Source organism: Haliotis asinina, chromosome 13 (genome assembly GCF_037392515.1).
Source record: "Haliotis asinina isolate JCU_RB_2024 chromosome 13, JCU_Hal_asi_v2, whole genome shotgun sequence".
Taxonomy (NCBI): Eukaryota; Metazoa; Mollusca; class Gastropoda; order Lepetellida; family Haliotidae; genus Haliotis; species Haliotis asinina.
In genome coordinates this window covers 28,634,928-28,659,368 of record NC_090292.1, presented here as the reverse complement: position 1 = coordinate 28,659,368, position 24,441 = coordinate 28,634,928, and the positions used below count along the sequence as shown (strand labels likewise).

The 24,441-nt window shown below is 42.5% G+C and overlaps 2 protein-coding genes across 2 annotated transcripts; both read right to left on the bottom strand.

The window, feature by feature from the left end:
* Positions 1-501: 501 nt before the first annotated feature.
* On the bottom strand, positions 502-14,137 carry LOC137259788 (chymotrypsin-like protease CTRL-1). The gene is made up of 7 exons (XM_067797400.1): positions 14,018-14,137; positions 12,310-12,456; positions 11,562-11,653; positions 10,524-10,621; positions 6,150-6,418; positions 1,797-1,936; positions 502-754 (listed from the first exon to the last, which is right to left on the bottom strand). Exons 1-7 carry the CDS (start codon positions 14,106-14,108, stop codon positions 545-547), a joined length of 1,047 nt encoding a protein of 348 aa, XP_067653501.1. The 5' UTR covers positions 14,109-14,137; the 3' UTR covers positions 502-544.
* Positions 14,138-15,826: 1,689 nt separating this feature from the next.
* On the bottom strand, positions 15,827-23,066 carry LOC137259790 (mammalian ependymin-related protein 1-like). Its single transcript, XM_067797402.1, has 6 exons — positions 22,935-23,066; positions 21,797-21,901; positions 21,016-21,100; positions 18,777-18,944; positions 16,925-17,022; positions 15,827-15,892 (listed from the first exon to the last, which is right to left on the bottom strand). The coding sequence occupies exons 1-6, from the start codon at positions 23,064-23,066 to the stop codon at positions 15,827-15,829; spliced, it is 654 nt and encodes a 217-aa protein (XP_067653503.1).
* Positions 23,067-24,441: the final 1,375 nt, after the last annotated feature.

Sequence of the window (24,441 nt, the reverse complement as noted above, 5' to 3'; positions counted from 1 at the left end):
GTGAGTTCAATAAATTATAAAAGGAAGAGAAAATTGGCGAATTCTTAACAAAACTTACACCGAACGACAGTTGTTCGCATATCTGATATTTGCACATGCTTTTCAGCAATGTTAAGCATAGTCCTCGTGCAATTCATCTGCATAAGGTTTGCAGTTGCTTCCTACAAGTTAGTGGAACAAATCAGTCTTCGATAAAACCATGTACATGTATGTATTCATAACATATACTGGACAAAATAAGTTAGGGATATTGGTATTATTATGACTGCTATTTTATCAGTATGTAAATGAATAAATACATCAAGATTCATAATTTCAAAATGTACAAATATCCCTTACTATTTTGTCCAGTATATATTGACTGTTTTCAGTAAGTCTAAACTTTCCGGCATCCAGCATTTCCGGCATCTGAAAGGTACCTCAGACCGATCTCAACAAGCTATTCTATTAAGCCTACTTTAGATTCTATTAACTTAATGGTCACATATATGCACAGAGACGTGTTTGTTACTTGTTTAATGCATGTACAGGATATGACATCGGTTTAGAGATAGTGCACCCCGGTGAGCTCCGTTCCCCGGCGGGAGGACTTGGTATAGTATTGCATGACGGTACTGATCCAGTCCCGGAAGTAGGGCACATTCGTGTAGACTCCCGGCGTGTATGCATCTGCGCAGTTGTATCCCCATGACACAATTCCGGCTACCTCCCAGAGGCCGTTAATCTTACAAACAAGTGGCCCGCCGGAGTCACCCTTGAATTACAGAACAACTTGTAATCAGTCTAGTATGCAAAAATGAAAACAATATAAAACAACGATCAAATAAAACATGTTCTAAGCGAACAGGAAAAAACTAAATACAGTCTCTGCATGTCACACAGCTCAGAGTTCAGGCACAGAAATCTTGTTTAAACAGAAACCTGACAGAAGAGATGGTGAAACATTCACGCACACTTAGAGGTTGTTCTACTCTACACCTGCAATGTAGGAAAAGTTTCTCTGACCATTGCGAGCAGCCGTGGCCTTAAGAGTGAGTGAGTGAGGTTAATTTTAAGTCGCACTCAGCAACATTCTAGCTAGATGTCGGTGGTCTGTAAATAATCGAGTCTAGACCAGACAATCCAGTGATCAAAAACATGAGCATCGATCTGCGCAATTGGGAACCGATGACATGTGTCAAGCACGTCAGCGAACCTGACCACCCGATCCCGTTATCCGCGTGTGAGTGAGACAGTTTATTGTGTTTTGGATTCTCTGCAGTTTAGATGTGACAGTTTTGGTGCTCCAGTAATGAGGCTGTTGCGATATTCGAAACGGAAAACTACAGAAACTGTAAATTTTGCGGTAAACCGAGTAGTGATATATTTCCGGATAGATCTGAAGTTTCTGTTGGTTTTATATCTTGTTGCCAGACCCACAAACATAACACAATAAAGTATAGTCTTTGAATTTATATAATTTTAACAGAAACAAAGAATTCCATTGTAACTTAATCTTTGGGATGGGAGACACAGAATATGAACATGAGAAAATCTAGATTTGTTTCATCTAGGACTTTAGCAATCTAGAACGGACTGGGCGTTAGGAAAAATAATGTGGTTCAGTGACTGTGAGAGACTGTCCTTGATTTGCAACCACGCATCACAATTGCAGTTAATTCAATGTAAGAAAGCCGAACACTGACTAATGCATTTTGAGTATCCAATGGTCCACCGAAGTTGAAATGGTGAACGGCCCGGAGTATTTATGGAGATTTGCCGAGATAAAATACCCTTGGCTAATTGAGGATGGTTACCTGACAGGTGTCGTGTCCTCCGTGTTTGTTGCCGGCGCACAGCTCGGAGCTGGGGATTGTCTGGTCCATCAGATAGGAGCAGATATCATTCTTCACTAGAGGCAGGTCCACCTTGTAGAGACGCCGGGTCCCGTATCCGTCTGGGGAGCGTACATGCAACATCGTCACCATACACCACAAGAGTAGCTGTATTTCAAAAACTCAGAGCTGTCCGCTAGCAACAAAAGCGCTTGAAAGCATTATTTTGAACTGACAAACAAAACAAATTGTACCGCTGGTGCCCGAGGATCATTTCCTCTAAACACGGTAAGTAATTTGAACAGGTTTGTCATTGTCATTTGTCATTGTCACTAGTCATTGTCATTTGTCATTGTCACTTTGTCATTGTTAATCTTACCAACTGTCATGTAGCCAAAACTTGACGTTCAACGCCCAGCGAAACGATAAAAATATGCGTGTGAAACAAAACTACGACAGACCTGCCCAAAGATGTTTGCAACCCCAAGAAGGATAGCGTTGTCCATCATGCGGTCAATATTACTACCGCACCAAAGATTAGATTTTGTCCATATAGATATAGTGTATCGCAGTTATCTGCATCACTCACTGTCTGGGAAGATGACATCGTAGCATTTCACAGAAAGACGTTGGCCCACAATTATTGTTGGGTGACCGAGTGATCTGTTTCAGCACCGAACTGAATATAAATGTTCAACAATACAGATCGTAGAGATATCTCGCAACACGAACAGTGCAAATCTGGAATTCGGACCTCCCATCATAGGATACAGTTACGGCTAAGGGAAGTAACTCAGCGCAACAAATGACAGCTTATTTCAAGACTGGGTCATTCACTAGATGACCTCGTCGCTATAGCTCCGTTTACTGAACTTTAATTTCACTCGGGACAAAGTCCGTTATTCCTTGTGAGCTCTTCTCTAAATATTGGACAGGGAACATGTCACATAGGAGTGCATGAACTTGGATTCTGAAAATATCTGCCAACCGTTAGACTTATATTGGTGCACCGTTTAAAAAGAGACCACAATCTCAATATTTATCACGTGGAGGTAAGGTGCATCTTTCGCCTGCAGGGGGCGTAGCTACGTTAAAAAACAATACACGGGCTTGCACGATTGTTGTTGAAAAAGTTGGACAATCCCCAAGTACTAAATTGCATTTTATTACTCAAAAACCACCCTCGGTGATACAAGAGCATATATTAACAACAACCCATGTACAGTTTTTATGTATGCGTCTTTGACAGTTGAGCACAATAATTAATTCTTATGCGTGTATATATTTCCCTATACATAAATATGGGCATATGTTAACAGATAGATAAACATAACAGATAGATAACGCTTGTTAAAGATTTGCTAGCATTTTCTGTAGCTGTATGATCAAATTTGACAGAAGTTTCTCATGTCTGATGGTAACTGGTGAAAGAGTGAGTGAGTTTAGTTTTACGCCGCACGCAGCAATATACCAGTTATATGGCGGCGGTCTGTAAATAATCGAGTCTGGACCAAACAATCCAGTGACCAACAACATGAGCATCGATCTGCGCAATTAGGAACCGATGATATGTGTCATCCAAGTCAGCGAGTCTGACCACCCGATCTCGTTAGTCGCTTTTTACGACATGCATAGTCGCCTTTTATGGCAAGCATGAATTGCTGAAGGCCTGTTCTACCCAGGGACCATCACGGGTCAACTAGTTAAAGAACAAAGACTAGGTTTGTTATGTTGTTAAGACATTTTGTGGTAGGTATGTATTGTTCATGATATGAATTTAGTGCGGGAAATGTAAGAATATAGTGTACTACCGACAGAAAATAAGGGAACTAAGAAATTGAATGTAGATGACTTTGACTGTGATAGGGTCCGTTATCGTGGCGTATCTCCCAAACGCAACATCCAATGACAATGGAATTTCGCATAATGCATGCCCAGCACGTGCTACACGTGCACACAGAAGTGAACTCCTGCAAATGTACTGGAGAAGTCGGAATCACTAATGCAATAGAGATTGACACTTACTGACAGAAATGCCTCCGAGGCAGTATCTCGGTGAAGCAACAAAATGGAGAATTGTGGGGATGATAGAGGGGGGGACATCATTATGTGAAGTTGCCCGGCAGATGGGTAAATCAAAAAGTGTAATTTCACGCCTGCGGGATAAGTACCGTCAAACGGGTGGGGTTGCAACGAGACCTGGGCGTGGTAGACCAAAATCAACGACACCCTGACAGGATCGTCTCATTACGTTAATTGCTCTACGCGATAGGTTTAAATCGGCCCCTGCCATCAATAGAGAATTCCGCACACTCACTGGAAGACGCATTTCAACCTCAACCGTTAAAAACCGGCTCTATCAAGCTCGTCTGAAAGCAAGACGGCTTTTTAAGGGTGTCACCCTTTCAGCTCACCATAAGCGCCAAAGATTGGCATGGGCTAGGCAGCATCAGGGACGGGCTATGCGCCACTGGCGTTACACCATGTTCTCTGATGAGTCAAGGTTTTGCCTACGATTCACAGATGGCAGAAAACGTTGTTGGCGTCGGAGCGGGGAGCGATATGCCAGAGAAGCAATTCTTGACCATGATCGATATGGAGGTGATAGTGTCATGGTGTGGGGTGGGATTACACATGACAGACGATCAGATTTGGTCATCATTAACGGAGCCATGACTGGTCAGCGATACGTTGACCAAATATTGCGTCCTGTTGTGGCTCCATTGGCTAGAGTTATCGGCCGAAATTTTGTATTCCAAGATGATAATGCCAGACCACATCGGGCCCGAATTGTCTCCGCTTATCTCCGACAAAAAGGTATCCAGACATTGGACTGGCCCTCTAAGTCCCCAGACCTGTCCCCAATTGAACATCTCTGGGACGTTCTTGGTCGAAGGGTGTACGCCAGGGACCCAGGACCAGCCAACCTGGGCCAGCTTGGTGCAGCTCTCAAAGAGGAATGGCGGGCAATACCACGGGCAACCATCCGGAAATTGATTAACAGCATGCCATCAAGGTGCCGTGAATGTGTTGCCCAACATGGTGGACACACCAGATATTGAACTGGACGCCTAAAATTGATTTAGTGGATATTTAAAGCAGTTTCAAATTTCTTTAGTTCCCTTATTTCTTGTCGGTAGTATATATCGCCGATTACATTAAATTACAACCTGTCTAAGTATAAACCCTTGCAACCTGGCACATGCAAAAAAACTGGCTTGCTACGCGCCAATACGGAACATGGTGTTAAACAGTTGAAAGAACTGGAGGTGAATCAGGTTTTGACATTGTATTCAAGACCATTTCACTCATATAGTGACGGGCGTGTGCATGTGCATGTGCATGTGCATGTGCTTGTAATGCATGACTAATGCATTAGTCACCCGCATTGGCCTACTGGAATATCATGCCGCAGTATTGTTTCTCGACAAGGCAAAGTAACATCAAGTGCCATCTATTGAAGCCTCCGGGAATCGAACCACTGATAGTCAGCACCCGGGCAAACGCTCATAACCCCTTGGCCACATGTCTGGTTTTACTGTTTGACAAGTATTAGATGAGCCACGACCTGACAAATGACCTCACTTTGCATACATGGGAACGCCATCCAGAACATTTCATTTGAAACATGATGGAAACAGGTTGTCGTCTAAATGTTGAAGTGTTCAATTTCCTCCTGCGAATCGTGTCGTGATGGTGTTTTGCTGAACTAAATCGGCCTACGAGACACATGTTAAACACTAGCGATATTGATTTCACGCCGCGGTCAACATGTATTGCGCATGCGTAATCGCCAATCGTAGCAGCCAAGTGTATTCGTCCAGATTACTTGCCCCGCCTGCTTATCACAAACGCGTTCACTGCGCTGGCTCATGTGATACTTGACAAGCGCTGGATGTTTAACGTCGAATTCAGCAATATTAAGCGTCTGCGTATAACTGGCACGGGTCCTAATTTCGCAGCGGCCTGTGAAATTGAGTTTGGAGTAGACAATCCAGTGATTCATTCAATTCGGATACGATGAGACGTGTCAACCAAGTCATCAAGCATGACCAACAGATCTCGTTAGTTGCCTCTTACGACAAGGATCTGTTGCTGAAGACCAATTCTGACCCGAATCTTCACAGGTACAAGACCACAAGACCCGTGGCGGGCGGTGGGGTAGCCCTCTGGTTAAAGTGTTCGCATGTCATGCTGAAGACCCGGGTTCGATTTCCCACATGGGTACAATGTGTGAACCAGTGATATTGCGGGAATCTTGCCAAAAGCGTCGTAAACCTGAACTCACTCAACTCACGTACTTCGTCACAGGGCCAGTGTACGAGAAAATATTACCTGTGTGCATGGCGCCCCATCCTGTAGCGGTGCAATACATGCCGTCAAACGTCTCCGCCTTCGACGGTAAACACACTGGCCGTATGTATTTAGTATACGCATGGATGTGAGTAGCTATCTTCAACATGGCGATGTCGTTCTGGCTGGTGGTGGCGTTGAAACCACTGTGTACGATGAGGGTTTCGACCTTGACGATCTTCTCGTGGCCGTCCACTACAGCACGGTCATATTCCCCCAGAACGGCGTTCCACGCAAACGGGTTCTTCTCCCTATGGAAAAACAGTAAACAGGGCACAGGGTGTGGTTGTACAAAGCAACCTTACCGCTATGTTAAAAGTATGGGAGTTACGGTCACCTTAGCGCTAAGATCACTTTGAACAACGACACCTGGGCCTAGATTTTCGAAGCTCTCTCAAGCCAAAATAGTCATAAATATGTGTTATTGTATGGCACTTCCAACTAACTTATTGCTAAGACAGCTTCGAAATCTCGTAAGCCTACGATAAACAATAGAGTTACGACAGGTCGTAAAGTTATGAACGCTTTGTGGATCGGGACACAGGCACATGTTTTCAGTTCGAGGTAATCAGTATCGCCCTACTGAACGCACGGAGTATCTTGAGGGGCATTCAGAAGTCGATATTCTAATATACGATAAAAGGGGCAAGGGATAGCCCAGAAACTTCGTAAAAACAAGAAAGAAGTGACATCCATAACATTTTGTCGTATATCACTGAGTATCACTGGGAATGACATTTTCGTTGGTTGTCCTACTAAGTTCAAAGGAAGCATCTACAATTCGTCGAAGGTTACAGCCCGGGGAAGCCATATTTAAGAAAACCTGAGTTAAAAATGGTGTGGTTCAACCGGCAATGGGCATGGTTGAGTGATCGTGTGAATGTACCTCTCCCGGCAATGGGCATGGTTGAGTGATCATGTGAATGTACCTCTCCCGGCAATGGGCATGGTTGAGTGATCATGTGAATGTACCTCTCCCGGCAATGGGCATGGTTGAGTGATCATGTGAATGTACCTCTCCCGGCAATGGGCATGGTTGAGTGATCATGTGAATGTACCTCTCCCGGCAATGGGCATGGTTGAGTGATCGTGTGCTGGGTCACGTTACCGTAAATAATGGATATCAAACTCACGTAGATACCTTGCACGGATTATTTGGGATGATACAACCAATTATTTCTTTGAAGCATTTTCACTTGTCTGAGGGTCAAAGGAATTCAACGTTTCGTCCTTTCCTGATAACTGTTTGAGATAACAGCTATTATTGCTTCAGTTACTATGTTTACATAGATTATATACGACGCCCAAAAACTCTTTCCGTTTCATAGCCGGTTTTAAGCAAACTTTATGACTAGATTTTCCAATTTTCTTTAGGCCATTGCGGTAATAACATTTTGATTTGAAGCTGAGACGTGACAATAAATTTTATGCACACTTCTTGTCCAAACATTTCTGCTGATGCAATATACAGATCTTATAAACCAAAGTAGTTTACGTGCAGATATAAAGACAAGAAAAAAATGAACAATCAAATATTCTTAAGAGGAAAAGCTGAAATTGCCTTTTTCCAAACCATGACCCTTTAGCATGGATCAGTTTCTTTCAGAACAAATTCTAAACATATAAACATAGGAATTATGGTAATGTGGTCTACAATAAAAGCAGAGAATGCAAGATCAACGAAGAAAACATCAAAAGATTAATGTTAAGGGGTGTTCTAGGGATTTAAAATACCATTCAGAAATAAACTGTACTAGCTGAAGTGATTTGGGTGGGAAAAGGGAATTATATCCTTCTTTCATAGGTTTCTGAGACAGACTATAACCACATTCTTCTCTAAAACAGACATCTCAGAGGGATTCCCAGCTAACATCACATTACTGAGCCATTCTAAATACCATTCAGAAATAAGCTGTACTAGCTGAAGTGATTTGGGTGGAAAAAGGGAATTATATCCTTCTTTCATAGGTTTCTGAGACAGACTATAACCACATTCTTCTCTAAAACAGACATCTCAGAGGGATTCCCAGCTAACATCACATTACTGAGCCATTCTAAATACCATTCAGAAATAAGCTGTACTAGCTGAAGTGATTTGGGTGGGAAAAGGGAATTATATCCTTCTTCCATAGGTTTCTGAGACAGACTATAACCACATTCTTCTCTAAAACAGACATCTCAGAGGGATTCCCAGCTAACATCACATTACTGAGCCATTCTAAATACCATTCAGAAATAAGCTGTACTAGCTGAAGTGATTTGGGTGGGAAAAGGGAATCATATCCTTCTTTCATAGGTTTCTGAGACAGACTATAACCACATTCTTCTCTAAAACAGACATCTCAGAGGGATTCCCAGCTAACATCACATTACTTGGCCAGTGATGACATCGTTCTGGTCTGTACTGCTGGTATTGGACCAGTGCTTATTTTCCTTCAGTAAAACTGTACCGGGCCACATATGGATGGTTACTGTAAACAGAACACTACAATGCTGTACTGTATTGGCCCAATTACGTGACGTTAGCTGGGTTGGTCATTCAGTGTGATATCAATTCATGAGACAGGCAAAATAATAGTTTAAGTTCCAAACGCAAAATACGAGTTGGTTTCTATTCACGGAAAGAAACCTTAAGGATTAGTGTTGTCTGCCGATGAGAGGTGAGGTAGAGAGAAAGTGTGTGACTTTTTGCGAACACCGGGTGTAGTCGCTGTGTTTTTGTTTAGGTGCGTCATTACCCTCACAAACTCAATGTCAAACAATTAAGTCATACGGAAACATGACAAACTAGAGCTAAAATCATACCAGTGAGTGAGTGAGTATAGTTTTACTCCGCTTTTAGCAACATTCCAGCAATATCACTGGGGCGACACCAGAAACTGGGCCTCACACATTGTACCCACGTTGGGAATCGAACTCGGGTCTTTGACGTGACGAGCGAGCACTTAACCTCTAAACTACCCAACCACCCCTTCGTAAAGTTGAATGGAGTAGAACATGAAACATTGGGTTTTTGCAATCTATGGAGTAGGTGAGTAAGTTTGCTTGCTTGTTGTTTAACGCCGAGGTCTCTAAATAAATACGACCATACGATCACGTGATTAATAATTAATATTATGCTCAAGTTGGAGTCATGATCGGAATAGTATCTCAATTACATCAAATACGAATAATTTAATGCATGTGTCTCAGATGTTTATAAGCTGTTGTGCTTATTACCCAATAACCGCACAAAGGTTTCTACAGTGCGGTAAATCTGCTCACAGAATGGCGCCTACTGCTAGACACATATTAGATTATTCTGCGCACTAAACGCACTGGCTGCTGCAGGTAACTTGACGATTATGCATGTGCAAAACATGCTAACCGTGACATGAAATCAACACCGCATATTCCTTCGAATGATAAGACTGCAATTTCAGGCATATGATACTGATATTCCACTCTAACCTTTAGTTAAGACGAAGACAAATAGATGATTGGGGCATTGACAAGCATTTTAGGTATTCAACAATTTTGTTTAAAAAAAACAAAACAGGAAAATGTCATTTGCTTCGTGAAATGGATCGGTGGTACTAAACATATTTGCTCAGTATATTGTGTTGATTCAATTCGTTGGGATTGTACCTGTTCCCAAATCGAGTGTGCTATAACAATTCATGCGTGAAACGCACGGGGAAAATGAACTTCTCGATATTTATCAGACAACCTGTCTCCCTCTTGTTTCAAGTGGATCGTTCTGTGGGGCGTTCCCAAGTATGCAAATTGGAGTCATTTGTCAGGTCGTGGATCATCTTATATGTGTTTACCAGTAATACGGTTAAGCTAGCGGATTCCCCTCCGTCTTCATGTTACTGTCAGTGAGTGAGTATGGTTTTACGCCGCATTTAGCAATATTAAACTAATATCACGACGGGGGACACCTGAAATGGGTTTCACACATTGTTCCCATGTAGTGAATCGAATCTAGGCTTACGGCGTGACGCTTTATCCTCAACGCGCCGCATATTCTGGTATTGCTTAGAGTGAGTGAGGGAGTGAGTGAGTTTAGTTTTACGCCGCACTCAGCAATATTCCAGCCATATGGCAGCGGTCTGTAAATAATCGAGTCTGGACCAGACAATCCAGTGATCAACAACATGAGCATCGATCTGCGTAATTGGGAACCGATGACATGTGTCAACCAAGTCAGCGAGTCTGACCACCCGATCCCGTTAGTCGCTTCTTACGACAAGCATAGTCGCCTCTTATGGCAAGCATGGGTAGCTGAAGGCCTATTCTAGCCTGGAACCTTCACGGGTCGGTATTGCTTAGATATCAGATATATCGTAAAGTCAAGGCCTGAGAGGAGATTACTGTTTGAAGCAGTGAGCTGCCGTCAGAATCCACTGGTCACTGATGAGGATGCCCCCGCACTCGTGGCCCTTGTTAGCTTCATAAACCCTCAAAGACACCTGTGAGCAGAAGCATCACCATGCATACACGACGTCATACACATATAATGGCTAGAGAAATAGAAGATACTAAACGACCTTCCTTGTAATACCATTTTTATTAAACGAGTTGATGATTTGGTATCAAACTCGCTTTCGAGTTTAATGAAGATGGTATTTCACGGAAGCGAGTTTAGTATTCTGTTTATTCGCCAGCATAAATTGACAGAAACTGCTGCAAAATTGCCTACAGTGTGAGGACCCTCAGCTTTCAAGTCAAGCAAGATCTAACAAAATTGAGACGACGACATTAGCGTTGTGACGTCGCAACTTTTAACCATTTTGACGTCATACGTCAAGCGATATTACACTAGTGTAATATTACCGTAAAGTTATTACACCGCAGTATCTTAAACGGGCGAGTATTAACAGTCATTATCCGACGAAGTAGAATCTTTTGGGAGTAAAAGCAAATGAATGAACGTTTAAGAGCTTGGAGTGAGTAGGTGAATTTAGCTTTATGCCGCTTTTAGCAATATTCCAGCAATAGGAAAAATTGGGTATGGTCAGTCATTGGCTTCACACACGGTACCCATGGAGGGAATCGAACCCAGATCTATGGCGTGATGAGCGAAAGCATTAACTACTAGACTACCCCACAATTATAGACAGTTATATACCTCTTAACAGCTATAGGTCATGCAAAATTATTGCTGAGTCAGCATAATCGGCTCGCTGACTTGGTTGACACATGTCATCGGTACCCAAATGCGCAGATTGATGCTCATGCTGTTGATCACTGGATTGTCTGGTCCAGACTCGAAAATTAACAGCCATGTAGCTGGAATATATTTGTAACTGAACTTACTCACTCCAATGAAGACAGTTATCTGTCTCGAAGCGGAACCGTGAACAATATCCATAGACAATAGAATAAATAATAAAACTGACGGTAACTGACCTGCCACGGGAATTCGCCAGGGGCGGCAACTGTGCCCCCTACTATTCTGTTTGTCGCTGGTAATGGGTCGGGAAAAGCGACTCCGCACTGACCTATACAAACAGGATTGTTAGACTATATTCTGTATGATATCTTGAATGACATGACAGTCTTTTTACTAATTCGTTCATATAATTGTGTGTGCGTTGTGGTTGCGAGCGTCTGTTAGGTGTGCATGTGTCTGCGGTTTTGATGTTAGAAAGAGGTTGAACATGCATGTGGGTGTTAGTAAAATTAACACCTGTTATTAAAATTCACTGTCCTTTTTCACAGTGGTTTGTCGTTTTGTAATATCAGTGATTTCGACTTGGTATCGTTTCTCTTGCCCGTTGATCCTCGAAGGTCCGGGGTAGAACAGGCCTTCAGCAACCCATGCTTGCCATAAAAGGCGACTATGGTTGTCGTAAAAATCGAATAACGGGATCGGGTGGTCACGCTCGCTGACTTGTTTGGCACATGTCATCGGTTCCCAATTGCGCAGTTCCATGCTCATACTGTTGATCACTGGATGTTCTGTTACTTATTTACAGATCGGCGCCATATAACAGGAATATTGCTGAGTGCGGGGTACACTCACTCACTCACTCACTCACTCACTCATTCTCTTGCCCGTTAGTTCACATTTAAAGTTGACCTGCTGACTTTATTTGGTACAAAATTCTTTTAATGTAACAATATAAGTCTGGCCGAAGTACAAGTTTAGGAGTACCTGCTGCTATCGAGATCACAGACGGGTGTACAGGTGGAATGCAGCACATCTCCTGGAAGCCACACCCATTATAGGTATACATGTAGCCAGACAGACACTGGTTGTAGACGAAGTTCACGCACGTGCCGCCGTATTGGCTCTCGCATTCTGAAACGTAGTTATGTCATCGTCAACTGGGAGATAATTTTTTCAAAGGTAGTGGCGTAATGGCAGGCATCAATCTGCTTATAGAGACGCGAAAGCTCATTGTTGCGTTAGCCCGCGTGCGCTTCAGAACATATCTAACAAGATAAAATGAAAATATAAACTTTATTGATCGGAGACAGGCGATTTATTAGTGGTTAAAGCGTTCGCTCGTCAAGCTAAAGACCCGGGTTCGATTCCCCACATGGGTACAAGGTATGAAGCTCATTTCTGGTGTTCCCTGACGTGCCTCAGGAGTGTTGCTGGAACACTGTCTAAAGAAGATTAAAACGAACCCACGCATCCGTTATTCATGTCCCCCTTAAATGTTTGTACCTTAATAAACCAAACAAAGATATTTTTTCACAAATTCTAAAAATCAATTACATTTTTACTTTATCATTACGTTCCGTATCGTGTCAATTCACGTCCCACTTTGAGCCTAAACGAATGGTTTCTTTGAAGGGCACTTATGGGTAATGAACAAGGGTCAAAGGGTTTTCCTTAACAAATGGTGCTAGATTAATATACTGCAGAATGTGTGCCGAATTTTTCCTTTGTAAATGACCATTTTTCAGTGATTGTGCTACAGGGTAACGCTGGATGGCCCTATCTGTAAACGTCACAAGTTACACTCCTACCCAGAATTCCATATGATAAAAAATAGTACAAAAGTACATGTGAGATACCTGCACTATAATGTATATGTTTTCCTGTGTTCCTTTTTGACACATATAATGACACATAAGTGAGACACATATATTGACACATCAGTGATAGAATGGTTTACTTTCACTGGGGAAATACCCTTAACCGTATAACACTAGTAGTACTATTTCGACCTGCGCACCTATTCCTAGTTCAAACTGGCAGCAAAGGCGTACGGAGATCTTGCGATTCAGTCACTTGGATGAGTAAATATATATCGTCATCCACCCCACTATAGTAGGTGAAGAAGAAGGAGGTCAGGTATTCTGGTGGTTAAGGCGTTCGCTAGTCACGCCAAAGCCTCGCGTTCGATTCCACACATGGACGTTTCTGTATTCTGTTTTTGGTTATGGTCCGTTTCTTTAAACATTCGTTGTGCCTCTGCCCGCAACGACCCGTACAGCACAGGTTGACCCGTGGATTGGAGTTATTTCCCATCAGAACACATAATGATCTTCATTCGTGACCAACTAGAGTTACAGCGAGCAGTTGTGCGGAGTGAGTGAGTCTGGACCAGACAATCCGGTGTCAACCAAGTCAGCGAGCCTGACCACCCGATCCCGTTAGTCACCTCTTACGACAAGCATAGTCGCCTATTGTGGCAAGCATGTGTTGCTGAGGACCTATTCTACCCCGGGACCTTCACTAATCTACTGCCAGTGACACTAAGAACGCTCGCAAAATCTTAAAAAATGTAAACAATGAATCAGTCGTTATTTCAACAAAAAACTGAATAAAAATGAGCATCTTCATAAACACTTTCATAATCAATTGATGTTGATTTGTATTTAACGTACTGGTCCTAACAAATACTCACGTGTCAGGGATGTGACATATCCGACAGTACATGCACAAAGAATAAACGCAAGTCCCAGCATGTTTTTGAAATCACGACCCATATTCAACATAGAAGCTTATCAGTCAGTTGGAATAACTCAAGGAATGTCCAGAGACATTCCATTCTCCAGAGACATTCCATTCACCTCCAAAGTTGTCTTCTGTTCGTAATAACAAACGCATTAATATTTTAAAGAATTAAGTAACATAAAGAAAAAGGTTAGGAGTGTGATAAGTATCAGCCAAAGGTAATAAACAAATATGTCTTAATTGTAAGTCATTGGAACTTCCGTGGCAACTAAACAAATAAGCCCCGCCAGTGTGCGCCATTCCCACATAACCTACGTGGGTAGTACTATTTTCAGATTGTTTTACAGGAGTATCTTATCAGCAACAAAGTGGTCAGCTTATCTTGTCTGTGGCTAGTATAGGCAGTGTTGTGTTCAATATATTACCGTCTTCCATACAACACTATAGGATTAAATTTTATATCAGCGCTGAACACCATGCCAACAGGAAACATGTACTTGAAAAAGGATTGACCACAAAATTACGAGCGTTTTCGAAACGTTAGGCTGAAAACAGAGGCCAAAACATAGCAAAGGTCTAAAATCGGTTATCAAGTACATCACCGTTGAATAAACATGTAGTATGTGTTTTCAGTCGCCTTAAAAATTTGTTCGGCGAAGCTGAGTGGTACCTATTTCAGGACGAGAAGTGTGCGATTCGAGTGAGTGAGGGAGTGAGTTTAGTTTTACGCCGCACTCAGCAATATTCCAGCTATATGGCAGCGGTCTGTAAATAATCGAGTCTGGACCAGACAATCCTGTGACCAACAACATGAGCATCGATCTGCGCAATTGGGAATCGATGACATGTGTCAACCAAGTCAGCTAGTCTGACCACCCGATCCCGTTAGCAGCCTCTTACGACAACCATAGTCGCCTCTTATGGCAAGCATGGGTTGCTGAAGGCCTATTTTACCCCGGGACTTTATAACTGACTTGCAACGTATTTAATGGCTGAATGCAAGCAGGATACTTATCTGAAATATACTCATGGAAACAAATAAGGAAAGACATGAGATTACATGTGTTCCTTTATTTCCTAAGTTGCAAACACAGTACAATACATACATCATGAAGAAACCTGGAGAAGAATAAAGGAACACATGTACATCCATGTGTTCCTCTTTTTTGTTTCCACGAATATATGTTTCTTCTGATATTTCTAACATTTACCTTCACCGATTCCTTCAAGAACGATCCCATGTACGTCAATCAACTAAGACACACCCAGGGCATTGCAATAGGGTCCCAGAAACATTATGAGTGTTCATCTCACTGACCTTCAGTATAGCCTTGTGTGTATATCCATGGTTTACAAAGCATAGCAGGGGTGGGGTGGCCCAGTAGTGAAACGTGTTCACTGGTCACACCGAAATCCCTGGTTCGATTCCCCTCATGGGTACAATGTGTGAAGCCCATGAATTTCTTGTGTCTCCAACCGTGATTGCTGGAATATTGCTAACAATGGCGTAGATCCAAATCACTCACTCACTAGTATTATTTTTGACCTAATTTGTCGTGTTTCAGTATGACTTGATTGTTTGACATTTCATTGCACACCTACAGTATGCAAAAACACAGCGACCACACCCGGTGTCCGCAAAAGGTCACACCCTCTTTGTACCTCATTTCGCATCAGCACACAACAGTAATCCTTTAAGTCTCTTTTCTTGAATAAAAACTGACTCGTATTTTGCATTTTTAAATGGTGAAAATACTGTTTAATGTTGATAAGTTACAGGGAAACGGAGAAACGGGTGCACGTTCAACTTTTGTCTCAGGGGTGTCTGGAATAAAAAAAATTATTCAAAATAACACAGAAACATACACAATAACACAGAACACGCAAATGAAATGAACAAATGATATACAGAGATAGCACAAAAATAAAGCTAACATTTACAAGGTCATGGGAAATGTAGTGTTCAAGATCATTATGTCCATTTAGCATGGATAACTCGCTCAATTTCGGTGTGTGAAACTAATTTCTGGTGTCCCCCGTCATGATATTGCTGGAATATAGCTAAAAGCGGCGTAAACATACACGCACTCCTCTAACGAGCAGCAGGCGCAACTAGCTCAGTAGCGACATAGGTATGTGTTCATCCTACGACAACGCTTGCTTTGTCCTGTTTCTCGTTGTTGATGTCAAAACTCATTATTATTCAGGAATATTGCTAAAAGCGGATTAAAACACTCACTCACTGTACAGGACGACGATCTGTACCTCAGAGTCGAGTCTTAACCTGACAGTGCAGACCACCAACCTTCCAGTTTGGATACGATAACAAGCACCAACCTGATCTCTTGTCACAAGTATTCAACCACATTGTAATAAATATTACGGGGACTAAAGGCTACACCGGTAGACTTCAGTTCACGGGGCAGCCGTGTAATAACGACTGGACAAAATGATCGATAATCGGAAATTTCGTCATTAGGAAAAAATATGTTAACGATTAATGACAGAAAAACTGTGATATCAATAATATCGTACATTGCATTTTGTGATGGAAAAAAGTGTAAATTTTCTCACAAATTGGGGCTTTCATTCGTGGTCTGCTTCTAAATTATTTCCAGGGCCCCGTTTTGATAATCCAAACACATGTCACCACTCAACAATGATGTGTATCATATTCATTTCTTTCAGAAACCTTTTGCAGTATTGCTCAACTTTACGTTTCCGATATTTATCGATAATCGATCGATATTCGTTAACGATTATCGATCTCTTTGGTCTGTTTCGATAACCATCCCGACAGATAACGTGAAATGCATATGTATCTTATACTTAAACGTCTTTAGCAGAAATACACTACCTCCTTTGCGAAGACGCAGCTGTCGGGTGGGTTGAAGATGCTGGGGTCGGCGATGCCGTCCGTGATGTCCCTGAATACCATAAATGTCATCTCCGACACTGTAACAGATGGGCAACTGAGGGAGTGAAAGGGTTTGAAGTTAGTGAGTGAGTGAGTGAACACTCCGATAAGGGTTTTAAGTCAGTGAGTGAGTGAACATTCGATAAGGGTTTTAAGTGAGTGAGTGAACATTCCGATAAGTGTTTTGAGTGAGTGAGTGAGTGAACATTCCGATAAGGGTTTTACTAAGTGAGTGAACATTCCGATAAGGGTTTTGAGTGAGTGAATGAGTGAACATTCCGATAAGGGATTTACTGAGTGAGTGAGTGAGTGAACATTCCGATAAGGGTTTTAACGGAATGAGTGAACATTACGATAAGAGTTTCAAGTGAGTGAGTGAGTGAACATTCCGATAAGGCTTTCAAGTGAGCTGTGGGTCGGCTGTGGATGACTAGTAAATGGGTTTTGGGTGAGTGAGTGGTTGGGTAGTTAATAGAGACTCCGAGACGATGTTTCAGTGAGTAGGGTTTAATTGAATGAAGTTTGAGTGAGAAAGTGGGTTGCGGAGCGAGTGAGATTTTTTGGGTGAATGAGTGAGTAGGTGGGTGATTTTTGTGGTTGATGAAGACCACGATAAGCAGGGCACAAGAAGCCACCTAACTAAAAGATCACGATAAGCAAGGCACAAGAAGCCCCCTAACTAAAAGATCACGATAAGCAAGACACAAGAAGCCTCCTAATTTATAGATCACGATAAGCAAGGCACAAGAAGCCCCCTAACTAAAAGATCACGATAAGCAGGGCACAAGAAGCCACCTAACTAAAAGATCACGATAAGCAAGACACAAGAAGCCACCTAACTAAAAGATCACGATAAGCAAGACACAAGAAGCCTCCTAATTTATAGATCACGATAAGCAAGGCACAAGAAGCCCCCTAACTAAAAGATCACGATAAGCAGGGCACAAGAAGCCTCCTAACTAAAAGAGCACGATAAGCAAGGCACAAGAAGCCACCTAACTAAAAGATCACGATAAGCAAGGCACAAGAAGCCACCTAACTAAAAGATCACAATAAGCAAGGCACAAGAAGTCACCTAACTAAAAGATCACGATAAACAAGGCACAAGAAGCTCCCTAACTTAAAGACACAATAATTTCACCATCCTATCTCGACTATTTCCAAGAATTAGGTGTCTAAGGTATAATCATACTTTTGCAAATATAACCCGTTATAACATATCATCCACACCATTAGATAAGTAACATCATCCAATGAATCGAAAAATAAAATAATACGAATGAAACAATGAAAATTACACATACATCGTGCTTAGTATTCTTTATTTTCACATTTAAGTAAACTCATCCGGCTTTTATTCCTCAACAATTAACGGAAACAAGGTAAGGAGATGTTCGGAATGTTCCAGTAGTTGTAAAAGGCTGCATAAAAAATCAAACGTTTCTCAGGCACATTTTTTTCAAAAGTGACGAGGGCGGTAGTTCTTTTATTTAAAAAAAAAATTAAATAAAAAAAAGTAATAAGGGAGGAACATATTCCTATTTTTCTCTATCAGAAATACAGCTTGGAAAGTTTAGCGCGTGTTAATGAGATGTAGATTCAGTCACACAGTTCTTACAGACACTCATTCTTATGGTGGACAAATGGATGATAGGGACGCAGCAAAGCCGAAAATATTTTCTTTAAATGGTAATAAAAGTGACGCGCCAATGCCCGAGAAACACTTCACTTTTTAATTATCCTAACCGAAGTTAAAAAAGCGTATCAACTACGCATCAACTAATATACGTACGGTTATAATCTAAAGCAAGAATTGGTACACATGTAGAATCTGGACTGTCCCCTTCTGTCACGGTCACGTAGCCCGTCTTTTCTGGCCTCACGTACTTGAACGATGCCGCCTGAAGGCGTTCTTGGTCGCCGCCTCCGACGAAAAAGTGATCGTTCACTGTAGCGTCATCTGAAATGGAAACGGAGTAGTGCCTGAGATACGTAAGTGAGTGAGTTTGAGTTTACGGCGCTTTTAGGAACATGCCATCAATACGACAGCGAGGGACGCCAGAAATGGACTGTGCCCATGTAGGGAATCGAACCTGTGTCTTCGGCTGTGCCAGTCCACTACCTGAGATAAGATACAGCTGGAAATTCACACGCATGTACATGAATGTGAAACTCGTTAATTTGGTCAGAAAACGTATAGTTTGGTGTAAGTAATTTTGAAGGAATATGAAGTGAGTGAGTGAGTGAGTTTAGTTTTACGCCGCACTCAGCAATATTCCAGCTATATGGTAGCGGTCTGTAAATAATCGAGTCTTGACCAGACAATCCAGTGACCAACAACATGAGCATCGATCTGCGCAATTGGGAACCGATGACATGTGTCAAGCAAGTCAGCGAGCCTGACCACCCGATCCCGTTAGTCGCCTCTTACGACAAGCATAGTCGCCTTTTATGGCAAGCATGGGTTGCTGAGGGCCTATTCTACCCCGGGCCCTTCACGGGTCGAAGGAATATGAACACTGAAGTGTTAATAAAGATTACCTTTGGAAAATTCCTTTTTCGGCCTATTGCAATCCATAACGCCTTACAGACCCATAACAGACCCGTAAATGTTTAGGTGGCCACTTTTGGACAATCATTTATTTTGTCATTATGGATTTGTTTGTGTGTTGTTAGTGGCGGATCTGCAGAGGGTATTACATGACAGCCCATGGCATACCACGTTTACGACACGAAGTGCCAAAATGTTGGTATTTCCCGAGCGAGAGTCGTAAGCATTGTATGATACGGGCACGAATACAATGTTCTGTTTATTAACGACGTCGTCAGTTTGAGGAAAATAAGCCCAAATCTGCTCTCAATCACAGACCGGGCTACCCGCCGCCGCCGAATGTAGAATGCATTGTCACAAAAGAACCGTGACGTCATAACACTGTTCATGACGTCACATCACCACGACAAAGTGATATTTTGCCTTAGGGCATTGTATGAAAAATATGAACCCTGATATGTTCCCCTTATACGTGCTAATTATATGGTGGAGGTTTGCAAATAATAGAGTCTGGACCAGACAATCGAATGGTCACCATCGTGAGCATAAGTCTACGCAATTGTGAAACATGTGTCAACCAGGTCTGATCCCGTTAGTCGCCTCTACCCGGATTTGACTTCCGCTATAAATTATACAACGGTGAGTATCTATGGACGGGCTACTGTGGCGTGGCTCCTGGTTCGTTGCAAGCTCTCATGCTCAGAAAATCTGCTGTCAAGCTTCTACCACATGACAAACTAATATTCCATGTCAACCTTATACCCTATACTGAACAGCAAAAGAAACGCACGTTTCCAAACTAAATAAATAAATAAATAAATCTCATAAAAGTAAGCGTTCATGTTTTTGTCTTCTATTTAAAAACTTGACCAAACAAACCAGAGTTGCGTTTCTTTTGCTGTTCAAACACCGTCCTGTAACAAGCAACTATCCTATAACAAGCTACTGTTCCATGATAAACCTCTGTCAAGTGACAAGCCACTAAAGGCTACTATTCCCTGTACAGGTATCATACTGCTAGCTGCTATCCCGTGACAAGTTAATCAACGTGTTAAAAGCAGCTACTTGCTGACAAGCTACTTTCCGTGATGACCTGCTGTTCTCCGCACATCGTGTATGGCGCTATTACTACACATAGGTAGATCTCTGTTTGGAATACTCCATACCAAAAGACGTTAAAATGCGGTACTTTCTTGGACCCTGCCTTTCGCGTGGTAATCTTCCGTACAGCAAGGACTGTGGTATTCATGGTTAACTGCGGCATGGTATCTCAGTGAGCTAGCATGATAAAACCAGCTTCAATCTGGGCTAGTACAAGCAGCCACACATACACACGCATGCACGTCGTCATATGGGCGAAATATTCTTAGGTTCGACGTTAAAACCCATTTCACCTCACCTCACCTCACCTCACCTCACCTCATCTCACCACTGTGGAATGCTATAATTGCTATATGTGTGATGTTATATGATGACTCACCTGGAGTACACGCGGGATCGAAGGGCACCTCAAGGGTTCGAATCTCACATGATTCGGTGACCTCGTTTATCTGGTAAATCCGTTCCTGTACAAAAAAGAAAAACAGCATCGTGACCTCCGTCCGTCAGATCAGTAACTTTACGGAAATACACACTTCCATCCAGAAACATGTAACATTCTTATGTACTGAAGGAAGGAAGGAAGAGAACGGATGAGGGTGGAGTTAGTGAGTATGCTTTAACGCCCGAAATGTTCTTTACACATTGTATCCATGTGGGGAATCAAACCCGGGCCTTCAGCGTAACGAGTGACTGATGATGATGATGACGACGAAGACGATGATGATAACAAGGACGACGTTGATGATGATGATTTTGATGACGACAACGACGACGATGATAATGACGACGGCGACGACGATGATGACGATGATGATATATGGTGACGACGTCGACGACCTCGACGACGATGATGATACATGATGATCAAGGCGACGAATACGATGATGACAACGACGATAATGATATATGACGACGACCATGATGATGACGATGACGACGACGACGATGGTGACGACGACGATAATGATATATGACGACTACGACGACGATGATGATGATGACGGCGACGACGACGATTATGATGTATGGTGACGACGTCGACGACGACGATGATACATGATGATGACGACGATGATGATGACGATGATGACGACGATAATGATATATGACGATGACTATGACGACGACGATGATGTAATTATATCATGGTCAATACATACTGCTTTATAATCTATGATGGTCAAATTCCTGACGTCCGAGGTGATGTATTCACTCCTCATGGCGACTTTCAGGTTGATAGCGTCATAGTGGAGATCATAGTGGAACTGAAACGACAATTTAATATTTCTAAAAAATACGCATAAACAGCACAAATACTACATTTTTTAGTGGCAATTAGACGTTCGTAAGGGACAGTAGGGTAGATAAGAGCTTAGAAGGTTCGCTCGTTTCACCATAGTTACAGGTTAGATTTCCAAGACGGTACAAAAGTGTTAAGTGAATTCTTGGTTTCCCTCGCCGCGATATTGCTGGAATGTAGCTGAAACGGTGTAAACTAAACTCACCCCCTGGTTTCACGGTTTCACAATTGTAAGTTGGTAACGGGTATGGTGCTCACAGATCCAAATTCGATACGAATCTGGGATCTCAAAATAACGATCAGCGAATCCGTGAACGCCTAAGGGACATAACCCGGTACATCTATTCGCTGCAGAATGGGTTATCTTGTGCACGCCAGAAACATGTGAGTTTGAGTTCGAATACTCATGATATTTCCAGGTTTCTCAGCGCCAAAAAGCTGGAATAACAGTAAATATGGCATACAGTTACATCAACACACACTCTCACGGTAGTCTAGGTTACTGGTTAAAGCATTCGCTCGTCACACCGGAGACCCACCGTGATGTTGCTGGCAGATTGTTAAAGAAAAAGCGGCGTAAAAACATATACTCACTCACACGATAACTAGAACTGAAATACGCGCAAATAAGGCTGTTAGCAGGCCCGTCATTGGTAGAACACTTTGGTCCAGGGCTTAAATATTGAGTGACTTGGCTGAATGTTTGTCATCTTTTCCTAACGTCAAGTTCTTTCCGTTAGGTTCCAGGTCCGAACATATGCAGACAGACCCTAAAAAAACAAGAATAAAAAAAGAAAAACAACCCCCCCCAACCCACACCCACAAAAAAGACACACCCCTCCCCCGACACACAAAAGAAGAAGAAAAACTAAATTAAAAAAACCCCACCAAAACACAGCCTAGAATACTGTCTGTACATAGCTTGTCTCAATGACAGCAGTAGCAAAGCTAGAATATTGCAAAGTAAAATAACATCACTGAACATAAGTGTCTTCTACCTCTGTAAGACGGAGGTCATCTATGGCCACCCTGCCGGACACAGTCCCGCCTCTCATCTCCCATTGCAAAGGGGAACAACAGGCCGTTACCGTCGCCAGCAGCAGAGCAAGAACACAGAGTCTCAACGCCATGGTTGTAGTGTGTCCAGTGTTGCGTCTTGGGACTTGATCGTCACCTAGTTAAGTTCTGACCACGTGTTCATTATGAAGTCTACACCACGTGGACTTGGGATAAAGGTTTAATTATCCGGGTAAAGGTTAATTACATCAACGAGCCCATTGTCTGGCAGGTGAAAGCTCGTTAGAAGTATCGTTTCCATTTAATCTAGGCTTCATTTGGTAACCCGACCCTGCGGTCACGTGATATGGTGTTCATAGATTACATATCATTCTATACTCAACCTTATGAAGCCATACTCCCTGATTCACAATTGTCAGTTAGTAATTGGTATTCAACTGTACAAATCTTGAGTGAGTGAGTGTGGTTTTACGTTGCACCCAGCAATTATTATTTCAGCTATATGGGGGCGGTCTGTAAATAATCGAGTCTGGACCAGACAATCCGGTGATCAACAACATGAGCATCGATCTGCGCAATTGGGAACCGATGACATGTGTCAAGCAAGTCAGCGAGCCTGACCACCCGATCCCGTTAGTCGCCTCTTACGACAAGCAGGGGGTGCTGAAGATCAGGTCTAACCTGGAGCTGCACGGGGTTGGGTTTACAGGTGTCAGTAACCGTTTAGGATTGTCCTTTCTGCACTGTTCGTCCTATACTAAAGCGATCTTAGCGTTCGCACTACCGTACCACAGTGTTGAAGTATGGGACTCTACCATCACCTCTGTGCTAAGATCGCTTTGCAGAATGGACACAGACGCGTGAAGATCCGGGTTAGGATATTGATCTTCAGCAACCCATGCTTGTCGTAAGGGGCGACTAAAGGGATCGGTTGACTTGGTTGACACTTGTCATCGTATGACATCTACTGAGGATGGCTATTCATGATGTTCATAAATAGATCGCCTTGCCCACACTCGATCATTTACAGATTGTCATCCACAACGACAAACATGGCAAAAGCGTTAGTCGTAAGACGAACATATATAGATGTCGGAATAAAACCGGTTGTGTCTTGGAGGAGCGAGTGAGTGGGATAGACTGAGTATGACTTTACGCCGCTTTAAGCAACATTCGAAGAATATCATAGCAGGGGACACCTGAAATGAGCTTCACGCATCGAACTCAAGTGCTGCCCATGGTCGTAAACACTTCCGTGTGGTGACAGTCCAATAATACATAGTGCCGGAAACTTGAGTTGGGCTCTTCGTTTCAGACTTTCTCAGAAACAAATTTTGACACCTGTCTACAAATTAATAATGTGGTCCAGGGACTGCGAGACATACTGCATTGCTGGGAGGGCTTGGCTGTAGGGGAAATAATGTGGTTCAGGGACTGCGAGAGAGACTAGGAGTATAATGCCAATTTATTTGGAGGCGTTGTACATAT